Source organism: Coffea eugenioides, chromosome 11 (assembly GCF_003713205.1).
Source record: "Coffea eugenioides isolate CCC68of chromosome 11, Ceug_1.0, whole genome shotgun sequence".
NCBI classification, from domain to species: domain Eukaryota; kingdom Viridiplantae; phylum Streptophyta; class Magnoliopsida; order Gentianales; family Rubiaceae; genus Coffea; species Coffea eugenioides.
This window is the reverse complement of record NC_040045.1, coordinates 39,413,003-39,438,921: the sequence shown is the minus strand read 5'-3', so window position 1 is coordinate 39,438,921 and position 25,919 is coordinate 39,413,003. Positions and strand designations below refer to the sequence as shown.

Genomic DNA, 25,919 nt, shown 5'->3' with positions numbered 1-25,919 from the left:
AATCAATATGTAGAGAGAATGTTCTTAGAAGGTGTTGCGAAAGTTCAGTATTTGGCGTCTTAATGTACTCTCAAGTCGCTATCCTTGGCCGCGTGCCTCCAAGTCCAAATGGTCAGCATTTGATATAATTGCATCAGAATAAGGCTAATAGTGGTATTACGCCTGTCTAATAATTGTTCAATTGTTAATGTAAAACATAAAGCCTGTAGCCCATTAGAACCATCGAGATAGAATTGGATCACTTGAAGGCGACGCTGACATTGATGACTGCTTTGAAGGTGACATGCACTTTTGCATGTAATTTGTAATTAAAGTTTGTTCACCTGCCTATGGCGACCTTGCTGAATAAAATAATACTAATAGTGTACCATAATGAATTGACAAAAAAATAATGGAAATAGGTTGTGTTGTGTGACTTGCAAATTGCCCGCCGCTTGGATTGCTATTTTTCGAAATTTTTGTAGAAGAATATATTTTTTTAGCGATTTGATTTAATGTATGTAAGATAAGAAGGTGACTGAAAAATATATCCATGAAAAGTATAAAAAATTTTTAGAAGAAAAACGGCACCATGATGAAGCAGATGAAGTACAAATGAGCCTTCGAGTTCAACAAATCACGCATAGAAATATAGAACTAGAATTAGGTCCTTTTTTTCATTTTTTTTTGGGTGTTGGTTCGTAACTTTTCTTACTAATTTGAAACCAAATTTTTGAGATTGATCGAAAAGTGATTACTTAAATTCACAGGTCACTGAAAAAAAGATATAGAGAGATGGAGAGATTTTAATAGATGATTGCATATTGATTTGGTTTTGGTTCAGAGGCAAACAACTATTGTAATTACTCATCAGACTGTAGGCAGCATTAACACTCCAACGACAAATTGACAGGTTCATGCACCTGAGCTAACATTAGCCTAACCTGAGTTGGACCTGCATATGATTTTGTAAGAAGCAAGCAACCATGCATGCGCGTACACCAAGGAGTAAAAGAGACTGAAAGAAGCTCCCATTAAAGAACTCGACACAGAAATTTCAAAAAAGAACACTTGCATTGATTATGACTCTTGGATTTTCCAGATACATGAACAAGTGATCCTTCACAGAAGGAAGAAAAGGGATGGTAAAAGATTGGTCATAGTATTGATTTCCGTTTCCTCCTCTGTCCCACAATCATTAACAGAACAGAAAGGAATCGAATTTAGTGCTTACAATTTTATGTTTACATGCCAATGTACAGGGAACTGAAATCTGAACTGACTGCATTTCATTTCACAGAAATGGCATTGTTTACACTTGCTTCTCTATAGCTAGTGAGTGACACAATTTACACAATCTTGCACTGGTGAATTGAACTTCGGACATTCAAGCCATTTGATGCCTCTAAGCACTGGGTCCAACTGCTTTCTTCGAGGAAGTGAAATTGAAGCTGAAAATAAAAGACTAAATTAGCAAACTAAAAGGGCATCTTTTAGAAGCAGTAAATAATAGAGAAATCATCCAGTGGAAGGGAAGGGAAGGGAAGGGAAGTTTAATTGAATCAAGTGATTTGACTTTGCAGGGCATTACAACACCTGATAAGAGGCTTCTGAGAGGCCTTCGAGGTTGAAGCGGATGCAATGCTAGATGGTGGAAGCAACTGGAGAAAACAATCGTGAAAAGAGTAAATATCAGATAGGGATTCCATCTCAGTATAATGCAAAACAACATTTAGTTTATCGAAGCCACATAATTTCAAGTTCAGAAGTTTTCTTAATCGCATAAATTTCTCTCTGCATTTCCACTTTTGTATGGCATATGGCAAATCAATGTAAACAAAGAGTATATAAGAGTATCAAAAGAAACCGTGTCAAAAGAAACCATACAGCTATCTAACTGCATAGAACCCTTATGACTTGAGTACAAATCCTTGATAAATTAGAAGATAAAATTGTTAAGGAAGTCCAAAAATAAATTAGATATGAACTCCCGTCTTTCACCAATTTCAATCCAAATGCATGACTAACACCCTCATGGACATATATGAATACAATCAAATGCATGAAGATTGGAGCTGATCAAGCTATCCAACCAAAATTTTGAATTAAAACATGGGACAAATTGCCAGCAGAAAGTCTGTTACAAATGATTAGAAGAACGAAATATCAGCTGACAAGACCTCAAGCTCTTCCAAGCCCTCATTCTGTAGGGATTTGGAGCAAGAATTGCGACCCCCAGCGCCTACTACTGGAATTTGAACTCCTGGTTCCGTCATGGACAACTGAAATGAATTACTTTCCACAGTTCCACCAGAAACTTCAGTCTTCATATCTGACAAACCAACAATCTCCCCAGAAGAAGAATCAGTGACCCACTTTTCCACAGGTGATGCACCTTTTGGATTTGAGCATGAGGGTGATCTGCACTTTACAGATCCTTCAGGTTCCTGATCATGGTTGGTCATATTCTTGCGGTAGTTTTTGTTTCTGATGGTGTCAGCAATAACAGCTTCAGATTGTTCTTCCTCTCCTGCTTCAATCTGCAAGCTTGCAGTACTAGTCCCACTAGTCAGGGATGAAAACTCCTCCAAATGAACTCCACGATTAACTACTACTTGTTTTCTTCTCTTTCTGCTACCAGCATCATCAGCATGAAGAAAATTATTTCCAGGCAATCTTTTACCCAAGCAATCCTGAGCAGCAACTTTTGCTCGCTGGGAAGGCCGGATTCCCCCAGAGAAGACAAAAACTGGAATGTTTTTCCGCCTCACATGACATACATTTATCCACATTGTGGCTTTCCAAGCAGAGTACTGACATACTTGGTGCTTAAATTTATCAACAATCCACCGTATGTCAAATTGTTTACCACCTTCAGGACTGCTACCTTGTTTTCTTCGTAAACCCATAAAATAAGAGCAGCAATGAGGTCTACACTCATTCGAGAAGTCACCAGGGTAAGGATGGCATTGGAGAATGCCCCCTGTATATCTCTCAATCTGATTCATTCAGCAGACGGAGTTATTGAAGTTGAAAAATTGAAGCTTACAAATCACCAAACAAGTTAAGGGAAAAATAAAACTCACCATTGAATTAAGAAAACGTAATCGAGATTCAACCCAACCCTTCCAATTTCTGAAGTCATCACCACTCTGTGCCTTTATGTCTATCTGCAAGTAATCTTTGTATGCTTCAAAAAATGCGAAAGGCTCAAAAAGAGTTACCCAGACAGCTTTGTTTGCCTCTATTGCCTGTATACATATGAACAAAGTTAAAACAGCAAAACAATTTAACAAATGCACAAGTTAACAGCAAATAGAAAAATCAACTGATGCTGAATATTTGTCCTACTTGGACCATGTCAAGGTAATCTACTTCACAAAATTTAGGTGTACGATTAATATTCCTGAATATTTGGACATTCAAAATATTCCGAGATTCTAAAAGTCAACAAATGGTCTACATTTTCAAGAAAGAACTGGATATCCTGCAAATGTCTTGGTTAACAGATTAATTTTATGATACTACTGCAGCTCCCCAAGTTTTGAGAATGCAGACACAATTTCAAATTTGTACAAGGAACATCAAAATGACAATGCAACTTGCATCAGAAAGGCACAAGCTCCACAAGACAAAATCTTAAACTAAAAATTACATGGACTTTTTCAGCCAACTTGGAAATAAATTATTTTTTGTAAAAAGTCCAATTAAAAGCACCCCGCATTGCATTACATAACTAACACACGACTAGAGGATATGCTTTCTAAGTCTTCCTGATGATGCTCAATGTGCGAGGGAAAATCTAAAACAGTACAGACCAAACCAACCAATAATGATTACATATTAAGAATCAGCAAACATTGATTGAGGATGACTATTTGAAATCATACAAGTTGCCTCATATTTGCAAGAACATCTTTACTAATATCACAAGCTATTAGTGTTTGCAAGGCTGAACGGTGATGCTTAAATCACTGGACTGTACTTAAGAACAGATCAGAAATTCATTTATCGGAGAAGTTGAAAGATTCCTCAAAAACAAACACGTGCATTTTCCCAATTTCTTAGCTTATCCTGCAAACCATAAACGTACTGTTATGTCACTGTAGGATTGTCCCATATTACTGTGTAGAACCATCATGGAAGGATTAATCAGATTTAAGACATGCGCAAACATGAAAGTAGGTTCAAAAACAGAAAACTTCCTATCTCAACAAGCAAAACAAAAAGAAACAATGAGAAGACTTAATACCGATTCATGTAAATTACCTCACAAATCTCATTTCCCCTCCGAAACTCTTCCATCATGATTCGCAATGTGCTATTTGACACATTGTAGCTAGAGTTCATGCAAGGATATGCTGGAGTTATAATTGGCATCAGGTGCTCCCTGTCTTTCCGATTTCTTCTTGGATCCCAGACATTTGAAGATCCTTCTTGAATTGGACATAAAATAACAGGATTTGGCCATTGCCACAGGTTATAGACTCTGACAACCCGAGAGACTAACGTGCAAGGCAGGGCATTGGGATATAGCTGGCAAATGCGAGCAACAAGTATTGCCCAATTAACACCACCAAGAAAGCCTGCCACCTGGCCATAACAAAAATAAAATCAGGTTAAAGATAAGGATAGGCGACAAGCAAAAGCATGCCTAGGAAAAGAGAAGTAAAAAGAGTTATAAATCTCTGTCTCCTACATTTGAATATATCCCACGCCGCTTTGCCCACAATCTTAGACATCTTAGAGCAGTTCGAAAATTCTGTGGAATAAAGATTAGACAAACCATTAGAAAATGAAAATCACATAGCTGCATTAGTACTCACTATATAGCAGTACAAACCTGTATATTTGGTACCAAATTCAAAATTTCATCAGTAACCCTGCGCCCATTTAAAATGCGAACAGTCTGCTCATCCACATTATGTATTATGGAATCTTGAGAGATATCCAGGTCCTACAAGAGTAGTACACGTTCAGAGATGCAATTATGGAAGTTTACAAATCTGAGAGCCATCTTTGAGCCTGAACTTTAAAGTTTTCAAAAAATAAAAAGATAACTTCGATTTTTTCAAAAGACAAAAGATGATGACTCAGGAGCACCAACAGGATGGGTTTGACATAAGGAGACAATGCTAGAATTTCATAGGCAGAGAGGCAGTAATAACGGATGATAATATCACAAACAGAATTTATCCCACTAAGAATGTGCCTCCAAAGTGTCGAACAATAGTGCACCATAATCACTTTTAAAGCAGATAATACTAGGCTCAACAATCTCAGAATTAAACAAAAGAAAGACCAAAAAAATCATACTCCAGGAATATGCATACAACATACCACAAAAATAATAACACAGAGCTTCAGAAGTATAGGTTACATAAAGTTTTCCAAATGCGCATGGAAAAAAAAAAACCACTCAGAAAAGGTTCATAATAGGTATACAACATATCACAAAAAATAATAATAGATGACAGCTTCAGAACCATAGCAAACATAAAGTTTCCCAATGCACATGGTAAGAAGTAAAAAGAAAGAGATCACTCAAAAAAAAAAATTCATACTTCAGGTATATTTGGGAGTGGTAGACTTGCGTAAAGCAGATCTATGGGAATGCCATCAAGTTTGAACCTCATGACAGGGACATAAGCATCAGGCACTGAATTCAACTCTTGCACATCAGGCATCTCCACCAGAATTCTATGCAATTCCCCAAAAAAATCCTCCTGCATTTGACGCATAGGGATATTATTTCATCATCGCTAATCAAAATAGATAAGCAAAAAAATTCCACATTTTGAGGGGGAGGGTGGGAGAGAGAGAGAGAGGTTCTAAACTTACATTGCGAGTAACATGCATAGGGCCCACGCATAAGGTGTCTATATCAGCTCCGGGGCCGTGTACCTATTCACGAAAAACATAAAGCGATTAAAACCCAATTAGCAGCAGTAAATCTTTGGCAGTTTATTGAACAAACGAACAACTGAACAAATATCTCTTATTTCTCTACAGCTCCACAACAATCTAATAAATAACCATCTATAGTCCTGGAAAATGTTCTTAACTTTGAGTGTTGCTAAAGAAGATTTCAGATTGTTTCCCTTGAAAATTGGAAGTATATACGATTATATGTACTCCAGAAAATATTTGAATGAAATTATAACCTCCTCCAGCAATAAAAACACTCAAAACTAAAGGCCACAAGTCATAATTCGAGCATCAAAAAGTATATTCAGTTCTTGTATGGGCAAGGCCACGCACAAGTAGCACCCCTTAGCTTACAGGTGATCACTTGAGTTGCAACTACAAGATGCAACAAGTAGGCACAGAATGTTAACATGTTTAATGTTTAAGGGAAAAAAAAAATCTGTATCACTTGCAAATAAGTTCAACTTAGAAAAAAAAAATTTCACTTAAGAACTTGAGTTCTTGTATAAAATCCCAGTCTGACAACAAATGGCTTAACTTTGTCTTCTGCACAAAAGAACTATCCAAAGACCAGCCCCACCCACCCGTAAACCCATCTTTGTACTGGACAACTAAAATTTTCAAAAAAAGGAATCCCTGATGCTCACAATCCATGAAATTTTTGCAAAAAGGGATAAAAGAGTAGTCACCACCATAAAATAGTTGAGGTCCAGGTAAGACCGCCAAATCTATATAGTTATAGTGTGTCCAAAGATAATTTAACAAAATCAAGACCTAATACAAGCAATAGCAATCTAGTTAAATATCTCAATGGCACTAGGCATATGGAAAAGAAAAAGAACAGAAATTACATATCAATAGCAAACAGGAAAACTTTATATAAAGACACAGTACACTGTGAAGAGATAAGATTTCATAAGAATCATACCCCAAGCCTATAAGAACCGGATGTGAAAATCAATGCATTCATTTCTTCAACAACTTGCTCATTTAAGCCTTTGGTGCGACTAACATGCTTTACCCAATCCTTAACAATCTGTTCCATATCTTACGATTAGGTGCATATAGCCAAATTATGGAACAATGACTAATATAAACTCGAAATTAACAGTATGATACCTGGTCCAATCTAGCTAGAGCTTCCTCCCTTCTGATAGCTTCCTCAGGACTTTCAAAAAGTCCTGCATCTGCTAGAAACTGTTAACCAAAACATCTTCAGATTTTAAAACCAAAAATATTTAGGAAATTAAGCTTAGCCGCTAAAAACTATCCTTTTGCATGAGTTTAAAAGATAAACCAATAAGCCAAGAGTAGTAAAAATGCTTTTTCACCATCCCAATATGCGAGAGAGAGAGAGAGGGGGGGGGGGAGGGAGGGAGAGTAAACCAGCCTCCCTTCAGGCCTGGCCAGTTTTATACATATCAACCATATGTCTATGTATAGTTAACCTTTTCAGTCTCTGGCCAATTGTACACATAACAACATTTCTGTGTTGTTAACCTAGATACACCGCATGTATGTGCATGTGCAAGAAAAAAGAAATGAAAACCAAAATGAAACTTAAAAACGGGGGACAGGCATGATAATGACACAGTGAGGTAGGCACACTGCACATAGATTTCTCTTCCTGCATAATCTTAAAACCTACTCTGTACATCCCTTTGAGAGCCTAACGTTCATAATATTCTTTGTTTTCCACAATAAGACTCCAGTGAAGCAACATTTACACATAAATTCAAGACATGACCAATTTTAGTAATTCATAAAATCAGCTTTTATCCACAAATACAAACTTCCTCCAACAAAATGTAGAATGACAGGATAGACCATTAACTAAACCATTGTTAACATATCAAGAACGAACATCTTTGTCTGTGCTACTCCATATCAACGAAACTAAATAGAAAAGGTAAACGAGCCTAACCTTCTCTAATTCCCGATTTCTAATCATGTCAGATTCAGAAGGTCCAGCCATCGAAATTGGCTGTGTTACTCCATAAACTCGATTAGGATTTTGCGACCTGTTACTCATCCTATTCATACTCATATCACCACCAGCAGCAACCTATTAGGTTATTAGCCTCTTTTCCTTCTCCAAAACTTAATTTCAATGATCTTTTGCTTTTCAACAATTTTTTTTCCTTTATTTGTGTTTCAACAATAAGACAAAGCAAGCACCCCTTTTTTGTACTCGATCAAGTATGATAAGAAGTTAGTGATTCAGTACAATTATTCAACTCAAAAAATTAAAGGAAAAAATAAAGGAAACATCAAAAACTCCTCAACAATATCAGAATTGTTCATTAATTTTTTTTCCGAGGCTACAATCGGACCAACCATACAATCCACCATACAATCCACCAAGATACCCTAAACCATACAATCCACCAAGATACCCTAAAATACAACTCAATCAGAAACAATCACAAACTTTCTTCTCTCTTTTAATACTTTTCTCTGTACAAAACAAGACTTGTAAGAAAAATGGAATACAGCGAACGAAACCCTAGAATTTCGAATTAGTGAAGCTCTTCCGCAAATTTGCTTGATTGGTGCTATCCGACGCCGTTTCTCGAGCTCTGTAATCGAAATCGTTGTACTCGATCGCCGGCGGATGGTCGGAAACCCTAGAAAATCGAGCTTCGTAACTGATTATGATTGTTTGATTTCCAATGGAGATTAGGAATCAAACACGGAGGAATTATGACGCAGGAGAAGTAATCTCAATCTGCTGCGTTAAGTTTTTCGACCAAATCCAAAACCTGAATTGATTTCTTCTTTTTCTTTTTTCTGAGGATTTCGAGGATGAAATATCGTTTCGATCTTAAAGAAATAACCAGTTAGAGGAATCGACGAGTCAACATACACGCTCTCCCTCGGCTGTACCATTTATAGGGTAGAAAATTCTAAGTCGGTTTATTGCAAGGGGATAAATCATGGTAATTGCCACTTTAGTCCCCTATTATTTGCGTGTGCCGCAAATTTGGTCCTAGAAGTTTTAACAAAAACTAATTTGGAATCTCATATTGCTTATTTCAATTGATTTGGTCTCTCAAAATTTTCAAAGTAACCGGTTTAGTCTGTTAGTATGTCTCCAAAGTTGACCACATCAACAATGGATATTTAGAAAAAGTTTTCAAGTAATTTGGTCAATACTTGTCCTATTATACACATGCAAATAAAGTTGATATTCTATAAATAAATTAATTTAGTCTTGCGCGTAACATTATTGTTAGATTATATCTACTCGCATACAAATACTCATTGTCAAAGTCATCACCGTGTTTTTACAATGTTCAATTATGTCAACTGATCTCATCAATGATTCCATCTTTAAATTTTTTGTCAATGCCATGTTTTTACCATTTACAACTTTGTCAACTAATCTCCTTGATAATTCCATTTATAAATTTTTTGAATTTTTTTTTTGTTAATGTAGGTAGTTGTGAGAAATTGGAGAGGAGAAAGGTGGGAAAGAGATGAAGATAGTACGATAAGAGAGTGGAGTAAAAAAAAGGAGGTAGAGAGGAGGGAAATTGTGGGAGGAGGATTGGGAGCAAATATTTTTGCCAATAGAAGTAGAAATGTAGAATAGAAAACGGGTTTGAAGTGGACACCTAGCTATTAATATTTTTGCAACCACCTAATACTTGAATTACTCTTAATCATCTATCTATTAGCATTATATAATAGGTAGAGCAATAATGGAGGAAAGTTTTACAAAGTTTAGGGTTGCAAACGAATCGAGTCGCTCGCGAGCAACTCGAGTCTAAATCGAGCTCGAACTCGAGTTCAAAATATTAAGTTCGTTAACTCGTGAGCTCGAGTATATATATATATATATATATATATATATTTTTATTTTAAGTATATATATTTTTTATTTTTTTATTTTAAGTATTTATATATTTTATTTTTTAAAATTTTAATAATAAAATTACATATATATCCTTAATATTTTATTATTTATTAAGAAAAAAATATTATTTTATTTATTTTTTAAAAAATAAAATAATTATTTTTTATTTTTTTCGAACTCGAGCTCGAGTTTGAAATTGTCAGCTCGTCGAGCTCGAACTCGAGTTCGAGTTCAATGAAATTATGTCAAGACTCGGCTCGATTAGACCAAAATTCGACTCGACTCGACTCGTTTGCAGCCCTAACAAAGTTAAACAAACTAACTAAATGGTACTTTAAAAAAAATCAATATTGGGAAATTTGATTAGGGAAAAAAGAGTTAAAAAAATAAAATATGATTTATTAGATATTTAGGCGGCATTAAAATGAATCAAACTTATTTTAATCCCATTCATATTGGTCCCATGACTAATACTATGAGATTGCTTGAATATAAACCATCCATATTAAATAGTAATACAGTTCCAATTAAACCCCGTCCAGATCCCGCTCATTTGCCATCTCTAGCCATGTTACTCATCCCGCTCCATACCTTTCTCCTCTCTTTTGTACGTTTTGGAAAAGGAAGCATACCTTTCTATAGTACGTGTTTTTCTTTCGAATGTTTTGGAAAAGGAAGCCGCTCTTTTGCACAGTGGCCATATTGCTATTTGTAAAAGGTGACTAGCACGTAATAAAACACCGCTGGGACAGATGACTAGAGCGTAAACTCCGCTTAATTAGTAATAGTCTCTCCTATCCTAGTAAAATCTGATTAGCGGTTGTTTTGCACATCTTTGCCTGCCGACACAAATCATAATGAGCAATTACATCATGTCGAAATTTTTTATCACCCATTTCCATGCCAGGGCAGCACCTCAGCAAACACTGATTTGATTTCACAATTTAATGCAGCAATTTCTACAATCAAATGTATCTAAAGATGTGCAGAGCACCACTCATCTACAGAGTACAGCTTCATTCACCATGAGGATTCAACTCACTACAAAATGTTCATTGTACCAAATGGTAAGCCATATTCAAGTCAGCTAACAATTGGGATGACCCAACACCTACTTGATTTAGATGTACAGCTATCTTGACAAAAAAAAGGACAAAACAGACAACATCTTCAGCATCCCTATACGACTAACGGGAAAATGCTTCTGCCATGAGGATGAGTTGAGCTATATTACAGTTTCAAAGCAAAAGTCAAAACACAATGAACAGCTAGGAAGCAGCTTCATCTCCTTCTCTTTGCCGCGCAATAATTAGAGACAATAAACTGTTCAAGTAGCAGCTTCATCTCCTTCTCTTTGCAGCACAATAATTAGAGACAATAAACTGTTCAAGAAGCAGCTTCTCCTTCTCTTCTCAGTAATTCCTGATGAAAGGAAGAAAAATGAATGCATCCATAATTGAAATCTTAAAGTGAAATCTTAAAAGGTAACACAATACCAGTTTCGTTGCAGCAACTGACTGACGCTGCCTTTCTTTCTTCTCCCGTTGACACTCTGCACACCAGCCTGAACAATCCTTTTGGTATTTTCTCAACTCTCTGAAAACGGAACTGCAAAGACAGCAACAGTTTCAGAGGTAGGTACTGAACATGATAACAAACACCAACACTTTTACCAATAGACTAAATAACAGACATCTCAATCTACTCTACCATCCTTTCCTCGTGATCTACATCTGATTCTAAGGAAGGTCCTCGGAACTTTCACAGAGCAGACACCACTTCAAACAAATTAAGAGAGTTTGCAATTGGGAACTCGGAGATCTATATGATTCATGTGCAGCACAGCAAAAATCCTTCAAACAGCTTCAATGAATAAAATGTACCTTCTACACCACAGTAATAAATTAATTCGGTGCCCACATGTTGTAGCCCTAGCACCATGCCGATGGCGACCACGGTGAAGAACAGCTCGCCCAGGGACATGGGAATAATCCAAGATTTCCTAAAAAAGAACAAAGATCAAGTACACATTAACTTTTGCTTGTACATGCAAAACTAAAAGCAGCATATGTTATAGATAGTCATCATCTTGTGATTTAGAGTTCACAGGAAAAAGATCAATCATCAAATTATAATAAAAGTTGCATATTTCATAGTGAGGAAATAGTACAATGCATGCACAATGGTAACGTAGTATATTTCAGTGATAAACTACAAAAAGACAATGAAAAATAGGATGATAATTCCCACACCCAAAACCAAAACAAAAGCATGCCAAAACTTATCATGCAGGGCTATTACAAATCAGGAGCTCCATTTCCATTTGCTGACTATAGAAAACTTCTTTCCTCTAGCAAAATTAACATAAAGCACACCCCATAACCCCCCTCCCCACCACCTCTGTGGCCCGGCGTCAAAAAAAAAAAGGGCGTAGACATGACCGCCATTGTTGCATTTACAACAGATAGTAAAAACTACAGCATTGCATAAATACATCAACACTAAGCTTTTCCCAAAGTCACCACCAACTTTTTCATTTTTTCTTCTTTTAATTGGGCTACTTGATCATATAATAGTTCAAATGTCACTTACCTCAGGCTGAGTTTCAGAATTTACATGTTTCTCACACCGCACACCTCGGAAGAATAACTCTCCACCAGAGAACTGCTTTCCCAAGCATACATTCAGAGTGACTTCTGAGTCATCCACATGGAAACCTATAAATGTAAAGCCCTTGAAAGTCAGAGACGTATTGTTTTGCCATATAACAAGTTAATTAGCCATCCCGATCTTTGATCGAATCACAACCGGACCAATGTATAACTTTTACTCTAAATGAAGTATCCTTAGCATCACAGTCCAAGGCTTCAAAGAAGAGCACCTTTTGATGAGGAAACAGATATAATACCACAATATACTCCAGCAACCTGCAGTCCTTAATCAAGTGACACTTCAAAATACAACTAGAGATTTACAAAAATCCAGCATTAATACTTTTACTAAAAATTAAACTTCTGTAATACAAGGAACTGAAAAGTGTGGACAGGCAAAAGTGATCAGTAATCACCAGTTGATTAGAAAGTCTTTAGCTCATTACATTCTTTTTCAAGCTAGTGGACTTGGTCATACATGTGCAAATGCTTTATCCTTCCAAATATTTCTGACAAAACCAGGCTACCTAAAACAAAATTCACATGACAGAAAACATGATATATATAGTAACTACTTGTTACAACACCCCAGATTGTAAGACTGTAACTTAGCTTCATTGTAATGTCAAAAAGCAGACCCATGCAATGACATCCTATACAAAATCCTGTTAATGAATTGAATCAGATTGGCATCCACTAGTTATGAGTCACTGGTTTTGAGATCAGGAAATAAAACATAATAGGAAGTCGGAAATGCTCGGATGCAATCACACACCGAGGTCAACATCTCTATCCATTCCATACTCGACGACAAATCCATGATGTGTGTCAAGTGTGGCTCCACCAACTTCGGGAAAGAACACTGCAGAAACAAATAAAAATTATCATCCTGCATTCACCTTGTTAAACAGTTCAGAAATTGACCCTCCACAGGGGAGGGAAAAAAACCTCATACCTCTTGACATTGGGCGTATAAATTCTTCCATCAATTTGTCGAGCATTGTTTCCAGTCCAAAATCATCAAGGACAGCACCATATTTGTTCATTGTATTGGGCCGCATGATTCTGAATTTCGTTTCGTGCACCCACTTCTCAAAATTTTCTACCTAAGCAATCAAAACCTGATAAGAAAACATAGAAGCTAAACTACAGAAATTAAACAAATAGCATTTTAGATCACTGAAAACGATCTACATCATACCTCAGCCAACAGCATTTCACAAAAGCGAGGTTGCAGCATTTCAAATGCAAAAACTCCTGGAGATGGTTCAGACATTATACTTCTGAAACTTTCTTCAGTGTTTTCACTCACAGCCTTGAGAAACGAAGGGACAAAGAAATTTGAAGCTTGCATAATATACAGTTCCCTATGTAAAGGCTGGAAAAAAAACAGCTTTAGGTGAGGAACATGGCTAACATAACAGTGAGCAGATCTAGGTAAGCAAAATAGCAACATGAATAGTGTATCCATTCACTACTATCTTTTCAACGCATATCTATGCTATATATAAAGGGAGAGGGAGGAGTTGGTGTAAACTTTTTGTATCACTTTATGTTCTTCCTAAACTAGCCTTGATAACTACCCACTTCCAACGTCCAATATATCTTTCTTCCAACTAATATGTATTTCTTATTATTTTGTTTTTCAACTTATTTAGTAAACCTTATTTTTTTTTTAGCAACTATCAATTATGGTTATGAATTACTACTAAATAATTATTTGTTCATATATTTTATTTTAATGAATTTTCTACATACTTACTATTACAACATAAAACTAATTCTCTTGAAAATGATTTCAAATAGAGTCAAAAAATTTGGCACAAATTTCTTTTATTAGTTGCACACATATTCGTGTGTGCCTTGAACACTAGTGGGAATAAAATTCATGGCTATAAAAAGCTGGATAAACATCAAGCCGTAGTATTTACCATGTTGCAAACATTGTCTAGGTGTTTCTGTTATGACTAGTACAACACATGCAAAAGAATGGGGAACTAAAATTTTGCCAGCATAATTTGTTACTGTAAATTGGTAATGAAAAGGCTGCTGTAGTGTGTTATATTTCCTAATTAACATATATAACAGTATTTCATAGGAGCAGCCACTTTGTACCATAGAAGCAGTATATATGTGTCTCTGATCCAATTTGATCTCCACACAACAAAGAGAAATTGAGATTTTAGAAGTCAATTTTCACATGAATCTTGTGAGGAGCATTTTTCTCTTCTTCTCTATCTCAAAATACTTTTTTCCTTTCTTTATAATTTCCAGTGTATAGATGGTCCATATGTTTTCAAGTATTATCTTCAAATTTCAATATTACACACTTTACATGTCCATTAGCCCTTTTAGCTTCTACAGCCATAGGACTCAAACTATGCTCACACAACCAACATTAAGTTCCATCCAGACACAAAAAATTCCACTGACAATCTAATTTCATCTGGCACCTATAAAATAAAATTTGGGGGCAAGTGGCAATAGCCATTAAGCCATCATAATTATCTTTTGCTGGTAAGCAATTTTCCATCCCCTTCCCGATAGAATAGGCATTAAACCAGGAAGGATTGGTTCCTCAAAACACAAGTTATTGCAGCTTAAAATATAATCCACTTTCTACTTGTTGATAAAAATAAATTGAGCACCCATATTTATGTCGATGTCTAACATAATTAGGTAAAAAGATAATCCTCAACTATAGTTTTATCAGGGTTTATACCTGATAGTTCGATATAATCTTTTGCCTGTATTCTCTGTGCTTCTGAACCTGTTAACACAAAAGAAGTTGAAAACTCTCAAAAGTTGCTTCGACAGAAGCATAGCGTACAAGAGATCTTCTCATCAAGATAATGGGAAAAGCATGCTTTACAGAACATGCAAGAATCCCAGTTGCATCATGTTTTGTACATCATTCAGTTTCCACCATACACTATCAAGCTAATAATCTTCTTGAGTTGAGACAACCCAAATAATTAGAAAAAGAGCAGATTTCCAACAGATATACAGAACCACATGAATAATTCCAGGGGAATGTCACTTAATATCGTAGTTGAACACAAAATGTCTGTGCAAAAATGTAAGCCCCTTAGACAGCTCCATTACCTAATAAAGTGTTCAACTGACAGAGAACACACACATGACAAAAATATCCAACAAATTCCTTTCTCTCAGATTTCTTATCCCTTCAGACATATCCTCCAAAAAGCCAATCAAAATCCCTAATAATTTAACATGAATAAAATGCCCAAAACCCAATTAGTCTTACTGTCAACATTCCCATTCTCTTTCAACGCTAAACAGCAGCAGAAATTCAAAGCAAAAAATGATGACCATTTTCAGTAACAGCAGCAAAACTTCCAACCCTCCAGAAATTGCATTCCTTTTTCCTCCTCAGTCCCCTTCCCCAAATCAACCTCTATTATGGAAGAAAAAATAAAAATACAAGGAAAAAACACATAGAATTTACTCCAAAAGTTCATACCCTCTCCATACTTTAAGCTAATGTCACAGTTACCAGTAAAAACAATTCACAATCTTCCTAACATTTTTATTACTTCTATCTTTTTTATACCATCACAGAAAATTGTCAAATAAAACAAAAATAAATAAATAAATAAATAACTGTAGCTCAATCCAATTCTACTTTTGTCTCCCAACACCACTACTGCATCTTCGCATGCACAGTTGCATGCAAGAATACCTCAAAACGTCCTTTAAAAGTTCTTTAAAAATAAAAATTCCAATCTTTTTACACGTGTCTCCTTGCACTACAATGCCTAGCCCATGTATACATACGCGTAGAAGCAGAGATATAAACCCGTATAAATACACGTAAAATGTAACCATTATATTCACTTCCCCCCATGCAATTCTAAAATTTCCACATTTCCCCCATCCACAAACCGTAATGCAAGCAACAAAAGCAAATGAGCGAACATGCAGAAATATTAGTGCATGTATATATACTTACACGATTTCGCTCGCTTTCGGTGGAGTAACGGAGGAGGATTTCACGCATGTAATGAACCTTCGTCTCCCGCGACGAATTGAGGAGAGTTGGCGGCAAATACCTCTCCAGAGAGCTGAAAAGCAGAGGACTGAAGTCCAATTGCAAATCCTCATAACTATCCGGCTTGTGATCGGCGCTAGGGTTCAGCCGCAGCCTGTGGGAACTATAGGTCGGAAAAACCTGCGATGGCGGTGGCGGTGGAGGCATAAGCGTCCCATTCCCATTCTTATTGGTAATACTTTTATCGTTTCTGCTGCCATTGTTGTTATTAACATTTCTAATTTCAGTTGCCGGAGATTGAGGCTCGGAAATCCTCCGATCGACAGTTGCAGGCACTATTCCCGTCCCAGCTGCCGCTGCCGTCCCCGTCACAGTCGCTGTTAGCGATGCCGAAACCATTGCCGCTGCCCCATCCTGCGACATAATTTCAGAAAATCTGTTTTGTGTATGGGTATGTATGTATGGATTATATGTATGGAAGGGGAGGGGCAATGCCGAAATGATATGGGATTATAGGAGCATTTTGGGAAGCTTGGGGTTAGGGTTTGGGTTTGGGTTTGGAAAATGAGGAAATTTTGTTACCGTTTCAGTTCGGTTCTGATGGAGAGGATGAAGATGGAGAACGTTAGGGTTTTCTGTCGAGTAGACAATGCTGACGTGTGTCTTTGTGTTTATTTCTTTTTCTTCCTTTTAAATTTCAGAAACAGCAGACAAATAGTGGATAGGACTTTCTAAAAATTTTGGATAATATCAGCAACTGAAAAAATAGAGAATATGTTCTTTTTTTTTTAGCAGGATTGAAAAAAAGAATATGTTGCAAGAGGTTTTTTTGTGAACAAATTTGTTATTTCTTTCATGGACTGTTTTTCCTTGTCATTCTTACCTTTTTGTTCTTCTTTTTGGAACTTTTTTACTTTATCCAAAGTTTAAGATTTTGAAATGTTCTTTTCATCATAAACATTTACAGTTTATTAATTTCATCTACATTTCCCCTTTCTGTGGACAAGGGATAGATTTCAAGTTGCTATTTCCAAATCCATTTGGATAGTGTGTAGAGTTGAAAGATGGAGCAAACTATTTTAAAAATTCGATTTGATAAGAATTCGTTCGAGTTTGATTTGTTAACTAATCAAGTCAAGATTAAATAGCATTTTATATTCGATAAAATTCAAATTTGATAAAAAAAAAAACTCGTTCAAACTCAATTTAGTGAATAAACAACTTGAACAAAATTTTAAACTCGTTAAAATAATCAAACAAGTTTGAATAGTAGAGTGTTCAACTTGATTAGATTCGTTTATACTCCTAATTGTGTGCTTTACTATAACCTAATCTTTATAGATTTGCCTATTTCTCAAATACTAGTTTTTTAAATATAATGTTATGATAACACACTCCATAAGGCGATAAACAGGTTAATTTTGAACAAAATTTCAAATTTGTTAAGAAAGTCAAACAAATTTGAATCTTAGGGTGTTCTACTTAATTAGATACGTTTATATTCCTAATAGTGTGTTTTAATATAACCTAATCTTTATAGATTTGCCTATTTTTAAATACTAGATTTTCAAATGTAATGCTATGATAACACTCTCCATAAGGCATACGTATCCTTAAAAACACTTCAAATACGAATCTCAAACACACCTAACAAAAAGACAAAAAATAAATAAGAAGATATTCTACCATCTCTTTCTTTTTCCACCTATCACAAACCCCCACCGTCCCACCACCCATTCCTAATAAAATTTTTAAAAATTTCTAGATGAAATTTTAAAATTTTAAAATATCTTAAAATATATCTACAGCCAAAAAAAATTTTGAGATACAATGTTACGGTGTAGTTTTTGAAAAATATACCAAAAAATACTTAAGCTATATGAAAGTTGTTTTAAAAAAAGTTTGATGCTTATCCCTTACTCTTCCTCTCACTGCTTGCTACCCTCTAGGCCTCTACTGGCAACACCTACTACCCACCACTATTACTCTATTTTATTTTTAAAAAATTGTAGGGATATAAGAGTATCATTGTAGATGATATTTTACCAAAATTTGTTTCTTTGTGACATACATAAAATAGGCGTGCCAAATAGACCCTTAAGTATAAGAAAAACATATTTGAAATGGAAACTATTTCTTAGGTGTTCTTTTGAGAAAGACGATTTTTTTTTAAAGGCCCAATGTTTAAGTTGAAAATTCAGCTTGAAAGCTTAAATTCAAAATGGAGCAAAGACATAAAAAAAAAAATTAGTGGAAAAGTGAGAGGCAAAAACGAAATCATTCAATTTTTTTTTTTTTGGGATGGAAATGGTAACATTGAATCTTCTTTAAAATTCTTGAAAAAGAACATTGTAGTACCAAGATGAAAAATTAATACCAAAAGTTGAACAAGGTGTCTATTATTCTCAATTTTATTATGAGATAGGAGTATATCTCATTGACAACATTGTGATAACATTTTTCTTTTTTTTTTTTTGGAAATTATAGGTTTCTCATGTTGAAATAGGCTTTTTGGCCTAGAGACTTATATTTGGCCCATGGTTTCATCACTGCATAAACAGCAACATGAAAATTAAGGAGGTTGGAGGCCTAGGATAGAATTAGATTATAAAATGAGATTTTATAAAAGTACATTAATCTAGTTAAGTTATACTTTAGAATAGAAGATTATTTGAAATAACATTATAGCACTTTTTGCTATGTGATATATATGAGATGATTAAAAAATATATTTATGATACAAACAAATTATATTTATAAATGACAGTTATCCAAAAAAGGAAAATCATTATGATTTCGAGCAAAGACACCTTATAGCATTTCGGCTAGTAAAAAAAGGAAATCCTATACTAAACAACATACGACAAGTGATAGAAACAAACTAACAAATAGCCTACGTCTTTGATTTTGAGGATTTTCTTGTCTGTGACTATCGCTCAAAATTGTCGTGATTTTCAATTGTTTTTTTATAGATGAAATCTAAAAAATATATATGATTTTGAATACGCACAATTGTACCAATATACATAAATACAAGTTCAATATGCTACATGGCCTCATAAAGAAAGAAAATTTTTTTAAAGACATGTATTTTGATTGTGATTTAGAATACAAGAGCTTGTTTAAATTGTCATTATTTGGACATATTATCCTTGTTTGGATTGCTTGTTTCCGCCAGAAAATATTGTCGTTTTCTGTGATCACATTTTCCTATCACCTTTTTCCCTCACATATATCAAATCGCTACAGTAATTTTTCCATGAAAAATGACGGAAAATGCAATCCAAACAGTTCTGAATATGCAATCCAAACAGTTCTTTTTCCATGAAAAATGACGGAAAATGCAATCCTGAATATTTCTTTTACACATTTCTAATGACTTTTTTACTTTTAATTATTTTTCTGTCTCATATGCATTACATCTCAATTACAACAAGATTGGAAATTATTTGTAAAACGGAAAAATGAAAAAAATTTCTACCATATCATAGACACATTTCCAATCACTTTTTTTTTTTTAATTCTCAACTACATTTGTATTTCGTTTAAGATCATGTCATAAAACATCTTACAATGTTATTGAAACAAAACTCAATTATTTTTGAAATATACCCCTAAAGGTCCTAAAAAATGAGATACGAATGAAACATAAATCTCCAAATAATACACGAAAACTTTTTCTGCTAGAAGCCAAAAAAAAAAGCAATTCAAATTTGTGCATTAGAAAATTCTAGAATAAAAGATGCATCTTCATCCTAGGAAAATGCTTCATTGAAATATTGAATTAGAGCTTTCTACAGGAGCGGCACGTGGTTGTAGGGAAAGATAGCCATCGCACTTTTCAAGCTTGCATGTTAGGTGAAGGGAAAGGTCCGTCACCTACTCACACTGAGCTATCATCCCCGATCCCGTTTCCTTGGCATTTTCGGAAACCCGACGGCAACTGATTATTGTTGCTGCCATCCCTATGGGATGAAATCACGAAATTATCCTCAAGCGCCTAATGCCGAAAATTCAGTAGAGCATTAAGGTGTCATTTGATAAAAGATGATCGGAATCAAAAATTAAAATAATTCCAATTCTTATTATTTGGGTTACATATTGGATTCAGAATCTTGTAATGAAACGTTAAAATTCGAGAGTTCTCAATTCCTAGCAAATTGGACGGATTTTCACGAATTTTCAAATTTGATTCAATTTGACTCGAAAACTTAAAAAAAAAAAAGAAAATATATCGTTTTCATCACTCAATCACATCGGCCCAATTTACATGGCAACACCTTTTCTCTCTTATCCCATATTCCATAGCAGTCTTTTATCATCATCTCTCTCTCTTTTTTCTCTCTTCACTTTCTCCTCCAATTCTCCATAGCAGCAGACCCACCTCATCTGGTTCTCTTTTCTTTCTTGTCAATCTCTATTATTTTCCCTTGTCTTCTCTCTTTCTTTCTCCTCTAATACTCCATTGCAGCCACTCTTCATTTGGTTCTCTCTCCTTTCTTTTTTTTTTCCTTTTTGTGTAAATCTTTCTTCCATCTCTTGTAAGCTGCTTTTTCATGCTCCACAGATTGTAAGGTTGATTGATGATGGTCAAGTGTTGGTTTAAGAGAATATGGTGAAGCACGAGTACTTAAGGGTTGGGAAGACAACAACAAGAGAAGGGAAAGAAGAAAAAAAATAAAGAAAAGAAAATGAAGAATAATTTGATTCCAAAACCTTATAAATATGTACCAAACACTAGTCATTGTAATGATATTCTTGATCAAAACCCATATTGAATTTTTGAATGTAATTCTAATTGCAATTCCGATTCCTAGGTATGAGTCCGCCCTCCTAAGAGTAAGCTATTATAATCTCGCTTGGTGTCGACTAAATTGAAATGAGTAAGTACCATGGCATGGATATTTTGATCATTAAATCGTAAATTTGATAATTGATCCAATCTATATATCAATCGTGATTGTTTATAATTTGCATGATGGGTGTACTAAAATTATATAAGGATTCAATTATGAGTTTTACTAATTTATTATAATTATAAATTATTCTCTTCATATTTTCAAAGTGCTTTTTGCACCCTTTTGAAGTCACTGCATTTTCACATTTTTAACTAATCAACCATTTGACATCGATGTACTCCTAACCCTTTTTTCGCCTTCTATTGTATTCATAAGCAGCCTACGGAAATAGCTTTATACAAGACATTCCTAAGAAAACTAAATTGGAGAACGCGAAAAATGAATACTGAAATAACTTTAGACACGTATTGATTCATTTTTACGAGACATTGAACAACATGAATATGTTTTTTTCTTTTTCTTTTTTTTGTTGAGAATGAAACAATAGTCGTACCATCTCATGAGTATCAAGAAAATTCCTAAATCATCAATGAAATGCTAATTGACACCTCTCCACTATACATTTTTATATTGAAATAAGTTTCCATAAAAAGGGATACAAGTGATTGAAACGTGAAATACATGGGATTTTAGTTGCTCTTTTGCTGTTATCCTAGCTAATGTATATGTATATATATATAAATGTGTATACATACGTGGTCGGGCCATTGTACCCCTAGGGGCAAATCGGACAAACAACAAAATATCTACTGTGTGAGTGTGTGTTTGGTAGCTCCGCACCTGACTTGTCCTATTATTATATTGTACTGGATTATTTCAACAGCTACTCTCCCGTTCATAGCAAAGTGCGGACTTCCCGAGGGAACCAAAATATTTAACCAACTTTGCCCATTTTCTCTGTTCTCTTCTGCTCACGCCAAATCGCCCTTTTTTATAAACGTCTTTCCACTCTTTCTCACCGAGAAAGAAAGAAAATTTATCAGTCCTACAAATAGTAATTTCGACGACTTTGATCAATCAGTCGCGACGATGGCGGCGTGCACGAGTTTTGTTAAGCTAAACGCATCATCATCATCGTGGATCGGCCAGCAGTCCTTCAACCAACGGGCCTGCGCTTTCCCCTCCCGCAGCCGTGTCTCCATCGTCAAAGCCTCGTCTTCTGGATCTTACACCGACGAGCTCGTCAAGACCGCTGTATTGACTCTGACCCGATTTTCCTGTTTCTGGCTCGTTAGCGAGATTTGTGATCTTTTTGCTGTTTGAATAGTTCTTAAATTTGAGATGATCATAATTTTCATTTGATATTTGTGATTTGCTATTTGTAATATAGTAAAAGTTCTTGTTTTTTATTTTTTTTATCTGTTTTGGAATTTTGGGTGGTGATATTGTTGAGTTTTTTTTTTTTAGTATGATGTCATGGTGCATGCGGTTTGCTCATTATTGAGCTAATAAAGTATTTAAATACTGTTCTGAGGACGATTTGTTTGACTTTTTTAATCTTTTGCAGTCGGTTGGTGAGCTTTGCTGTTTATTGTAGAGTGTAGAAGATCTATTTATTTTTTCTGGGCGCGTGCTTTAGCATGTAACTTTGTCACCTAACTTCACTGGTATTTTGTATTTTATGAACTTGTAGTTTCTTTCACTTTTTCTTTGCTTTCCAATTTTTCGTTTTATGGTGTGCGAACTGGAATCAAATGTTAATGGTTGACTCTACTTTCGTGGGTAAGATATTTGGAACTGATTTTTTTAACTAGCATTTCTTGTGAAGGAGTTAAAATTTTATCATGAGGTTGAAATGTGCTGATGAACTGGAATCTCTATGTCTAGGGATTGAAATGTACTGATACCGGAAGTTATATTGGTTAATCTTTTATATTAATGCTAAGAAAGATGAACTGCTCATGCAAACACTAAAACTGGTGATGGATCTTCCTACTTGTTCTACTAGAAAGATGCTTGCCTTTGTTAGAAGGTTTTTCTCCTTCTGTTTCCTATATTACTCTTCTTCTGCTTATCTGGTTGTCCCTTCATTCAAAATGACTCTAAACTAGGTACTTGAGAACAGTGTATTTCCTCTTTGTGGACAATGACTCCCAACTGCATCCTTGAGAGTAAAGCATGCTATGTATGTATTATACAGGACCATTTTCTGATTTGCTTTCCTTTTTTTCATTTTTTCCCTTTTTCGGAGTAGAAATCTATTGCATCTCCAGGACGGGGTATCCTTGCCATTGATGAATCAAATGCAACTTGTGGAAAGAGGTTGGCATCTATTGGACTTGATAATACAGAAGTCAACAGGCAGGCTTACAGGCAACTTTTATTGACCACTCCTGGCCTCGGTGATTATATCTCTGGTGCCATTCTCTTTGAGGAGACACTTTACCAATCAACCACTGATGGAAAGAAGTTTGTGGATTGCTTGCGTGATGAGAGTATTGTACCTGGAATCAAAGTTGACAAGGTATGATTGATCTGGTAGTTTCAGATATTGAAATTGTGGTGTTTCTGTCACACATTTTTAAATTTCTCACTTTGCTGGACAGGGTTTGTCCCCCTTACCAGGATCCAACAATGAATCATGGTGCCAAGGTTTAGATGGATTGGCTTCTAGATCTGCCGAGTACTATAAGCAGGGCGCGCGGTTTGCAAAGTGGTAAGTGGTTTTCTGCAATTATTCTAGTCATGCTGCTTATTAAAGACGTTGGATGTTTCAAGAAATCTTTCCAGTTGTTTACACTTCATTTCTTTGATAGTGTTATCTCACAATTTCAGGAGAACAGTTGTTAGCATTCCTTGTGGTCCTTCTGCTTTGGCTGTTAAAGAAGCTGCATGGGGTCTTGCACGTTATGCTGCAATTTCTCAGGTATATCCGCCACTTCTCTAGAAATTATGACCTATGAGGTGCTTTCCGGTCCATAACCTGTGATACTGGAGTTCAAATTGAGAATGGTTGGTGCAGGATAATGGTCTTGTGCCTATAGTGGAACCAGAGATCCTGCTTGATGGAGATCACCCAATAGAAAGGACGCTTGAAGTGGCAGAGCAAGTGTGGGCGGAGGTCTTCTACTACTTGGCTGAGAATAATGTTGTCTTTGAAGGTATTCTGCTTAAACCTAGCATGGTAACTCCAGGAGCCGAACACAAGGAAAAGGCTTCTCCAGAGACTATTGCAAAATATACTCTGACAATGCTTAGGAGGAGAGTACCTCCAGCCGTTCCTGGAATCATGGTATGGAGACCTTAACAGTTTCTGATTTACACGTGTTTATTTTTAGGAAAATGTTAAATCTCTCTGAGTTCTTTCATCCAAATAACCAAGGTGTAGACAAAGTCGGTTAGTGAGGATTGGAGCCGGGACATAGTTTGGAGGAAGAGCTAATAGTGTAGCTCCAAGAACAAGAAAGAGGAGAAGGGCTAAGAGGAAAGTGTGTGGAACATTGCGACAACAATTGTGACAACAGTAGTAGGCCTGTAAATTAGCTAGTATAAGTTCAAATAAGTTCTTGTAGCCATTTGTCATAAGCTTTTTCTGGGATAACTCAATTTTAGGATAGTGTGCTCTCGAGAAAATCAGATGGTACTAAGCAAAACCTACTATTATCTGGGAACAGCAAAGAGGGGAAAGCTAGGTGAAGCTGTCACTTCCTGTGTCTTTTTGAGCAACCTTGCCAAAGATGATCAACTTCAATCATTTTGGAATTGTGCTATAGATCTTACCCCTAGTGGCAGAGTTTGGCATGAGTACCACGTGTGAGCGAGGACATTTATTTAATTTGTGCTACATTCTCTGTGAATATAACCAACAATGACAGAAATGAAGCTGCACAAATATAGAAGAATGAGAATCTTAGGTTTCTGCAACTTGCTAAATCATGTGATACAAGTAATATGTGATTTTCTTGGGCATCATGATGCCAAAATTCTTGGTCGTTGACAATAGTCTCACTTAAGGACCTTTGCCTGAACCTTCATCCCTGATGCAGCTTTGTTGCTGCCTTACTGTTTGAATCATATGATTAGCTTCTATTTGTTTCTTCATTTTCATCATTTCATCATTTCATGTATTGTATAAGCATTACTGAAGACGGTTTTGCTTTTCTGGTCAGTTCTTGTCAGGTGGACAATCTGAAGTGGAAGCCACATTGAACCTTAATGCTATGAATCAAAGTCCCAACCCATGGCATGTTTCCTTCTCTTATGCCCGAGCACTGCAAAACAGTGTGCTGAAGACATGGCAGGGACGTCCTGAGAATGCAGAAGCTGCTCAGATGGCACTTCTGGTTCGTGCAAAGGCAAACTCCTTGGCTCAGCTTGGAAAGTACTCCGCTGAGGGTGAGAGTGAGGAAGCTAAGAAGGGAATGTTCGTCAAGGGCTATACGTACTAACTGGAATCGTTCGCAACTTGGCACCCTCGGTTCATTGTAGCTTTGTACTTCATTTTGTGTAATTTACATCTCCCTAGGTTGAAACATGAGGAGACTTACTAGGAGAAGCCCATTTTGCCCGAATCCCTACCCTATTTTTATTTCTTTGTTTGCCGTAATGCTACTACAAAATGCTTGAATAAGTCCATTGTGAGAAGCTATTGAAATGCAGCCTCAAGAAGCTTCTTTTTTTTTTTTGGTCGA

At 35.7% G+C, this 25,919-nt stretch overlaps 3 protein-coding genes across 3 annotated transcripts; 1 reads left to right on the top strand and 2 right to left on the bottom strand.

The window, feature by feature from the left end:
• Positions 1-1,956: 1,956 nt before the first annotated feature.
• LOC113752544 (nuclear poly(A) polymerase 1-like) lies at positions 1,957-7,939 on the bottom strand. The gene is made up of 10 exons (XM_027296658.1): positions 7,832-7,939; positions 7,027-7,104; positions 6,836-6,943; positions 5,821-5,883; positions 5,544-5,705; positions 4,823-4,936; positions 4,679-4,741; positions 4,249-4,572; positions 3,066-3,230; positions 1,957-2,978 (listed from the first exon to the last, which is right to left on the bottom strand). The coding sequence occupies exons 1-10, from the start codon at positions 7,937-7,939 to the stop codon at positions 2,130-2,132; spliced, it is 2,034 nt and encodes a 677-aa protein (XP_027152459.1). The 3' UTR covers positions 1,957-2,129.
• A 2,797-nt stretch (positions 7,940-10,736) lies between these two features.
• LOC113754225 (uncharacterized PKHD-type hydroxylase At1g22950-like) lies at positions 10,737-17,085 on the bottom strand. The gene is made up of 9 exons (XM_027298588.1): positions 16,391-17,085; positions 15,140-15,187; positions 13,619-13,795; positions 13,373-13,523; positions 13,193-13,279; positions 12,359-12,483; positions 11,650-11,768; positions 11,263-11,374; positions 10,737-11,188 (listed from the first exon to the last, which is right to left on the bottom strand). Exons 1-9 carry the CDS (start codon positions 16,850-16,852, stop codon positions 11,153-11,155), a joined length of 1,317 nt encoding a protein of 438 aa, XP_027154389.1. The 5' UTR covers positions 16,853-17,085; the 3' UTR covers positions 10,737-11,152.
• A 5,049-nt stretch (positions 17,086-22,134) lies between these two features.
• LOC113753057 (fructose-bisphosphate aldolase 3, chloroplastic) lies at positions 22,135-25,919 on the top strand. The gene is made up of 6 exons (XM_027297134.1): positions 22,135-22,482; positions 23,483-23,752; positions 23,835-23,944; positions 24,064-24,154; positions 24,251-24,520; positions 25,398-25,919. Exons 1-6 carry the CDS (start codon positions 22,318-22,320, stop codon positions 25,674-25,676), a joined length of 1,185 nt encoding a protein of 394 aa, XP_027152935.1. The 5' UTR covers positions 22,135-22,317; the 3' UTR covers positions 25,677-25,919.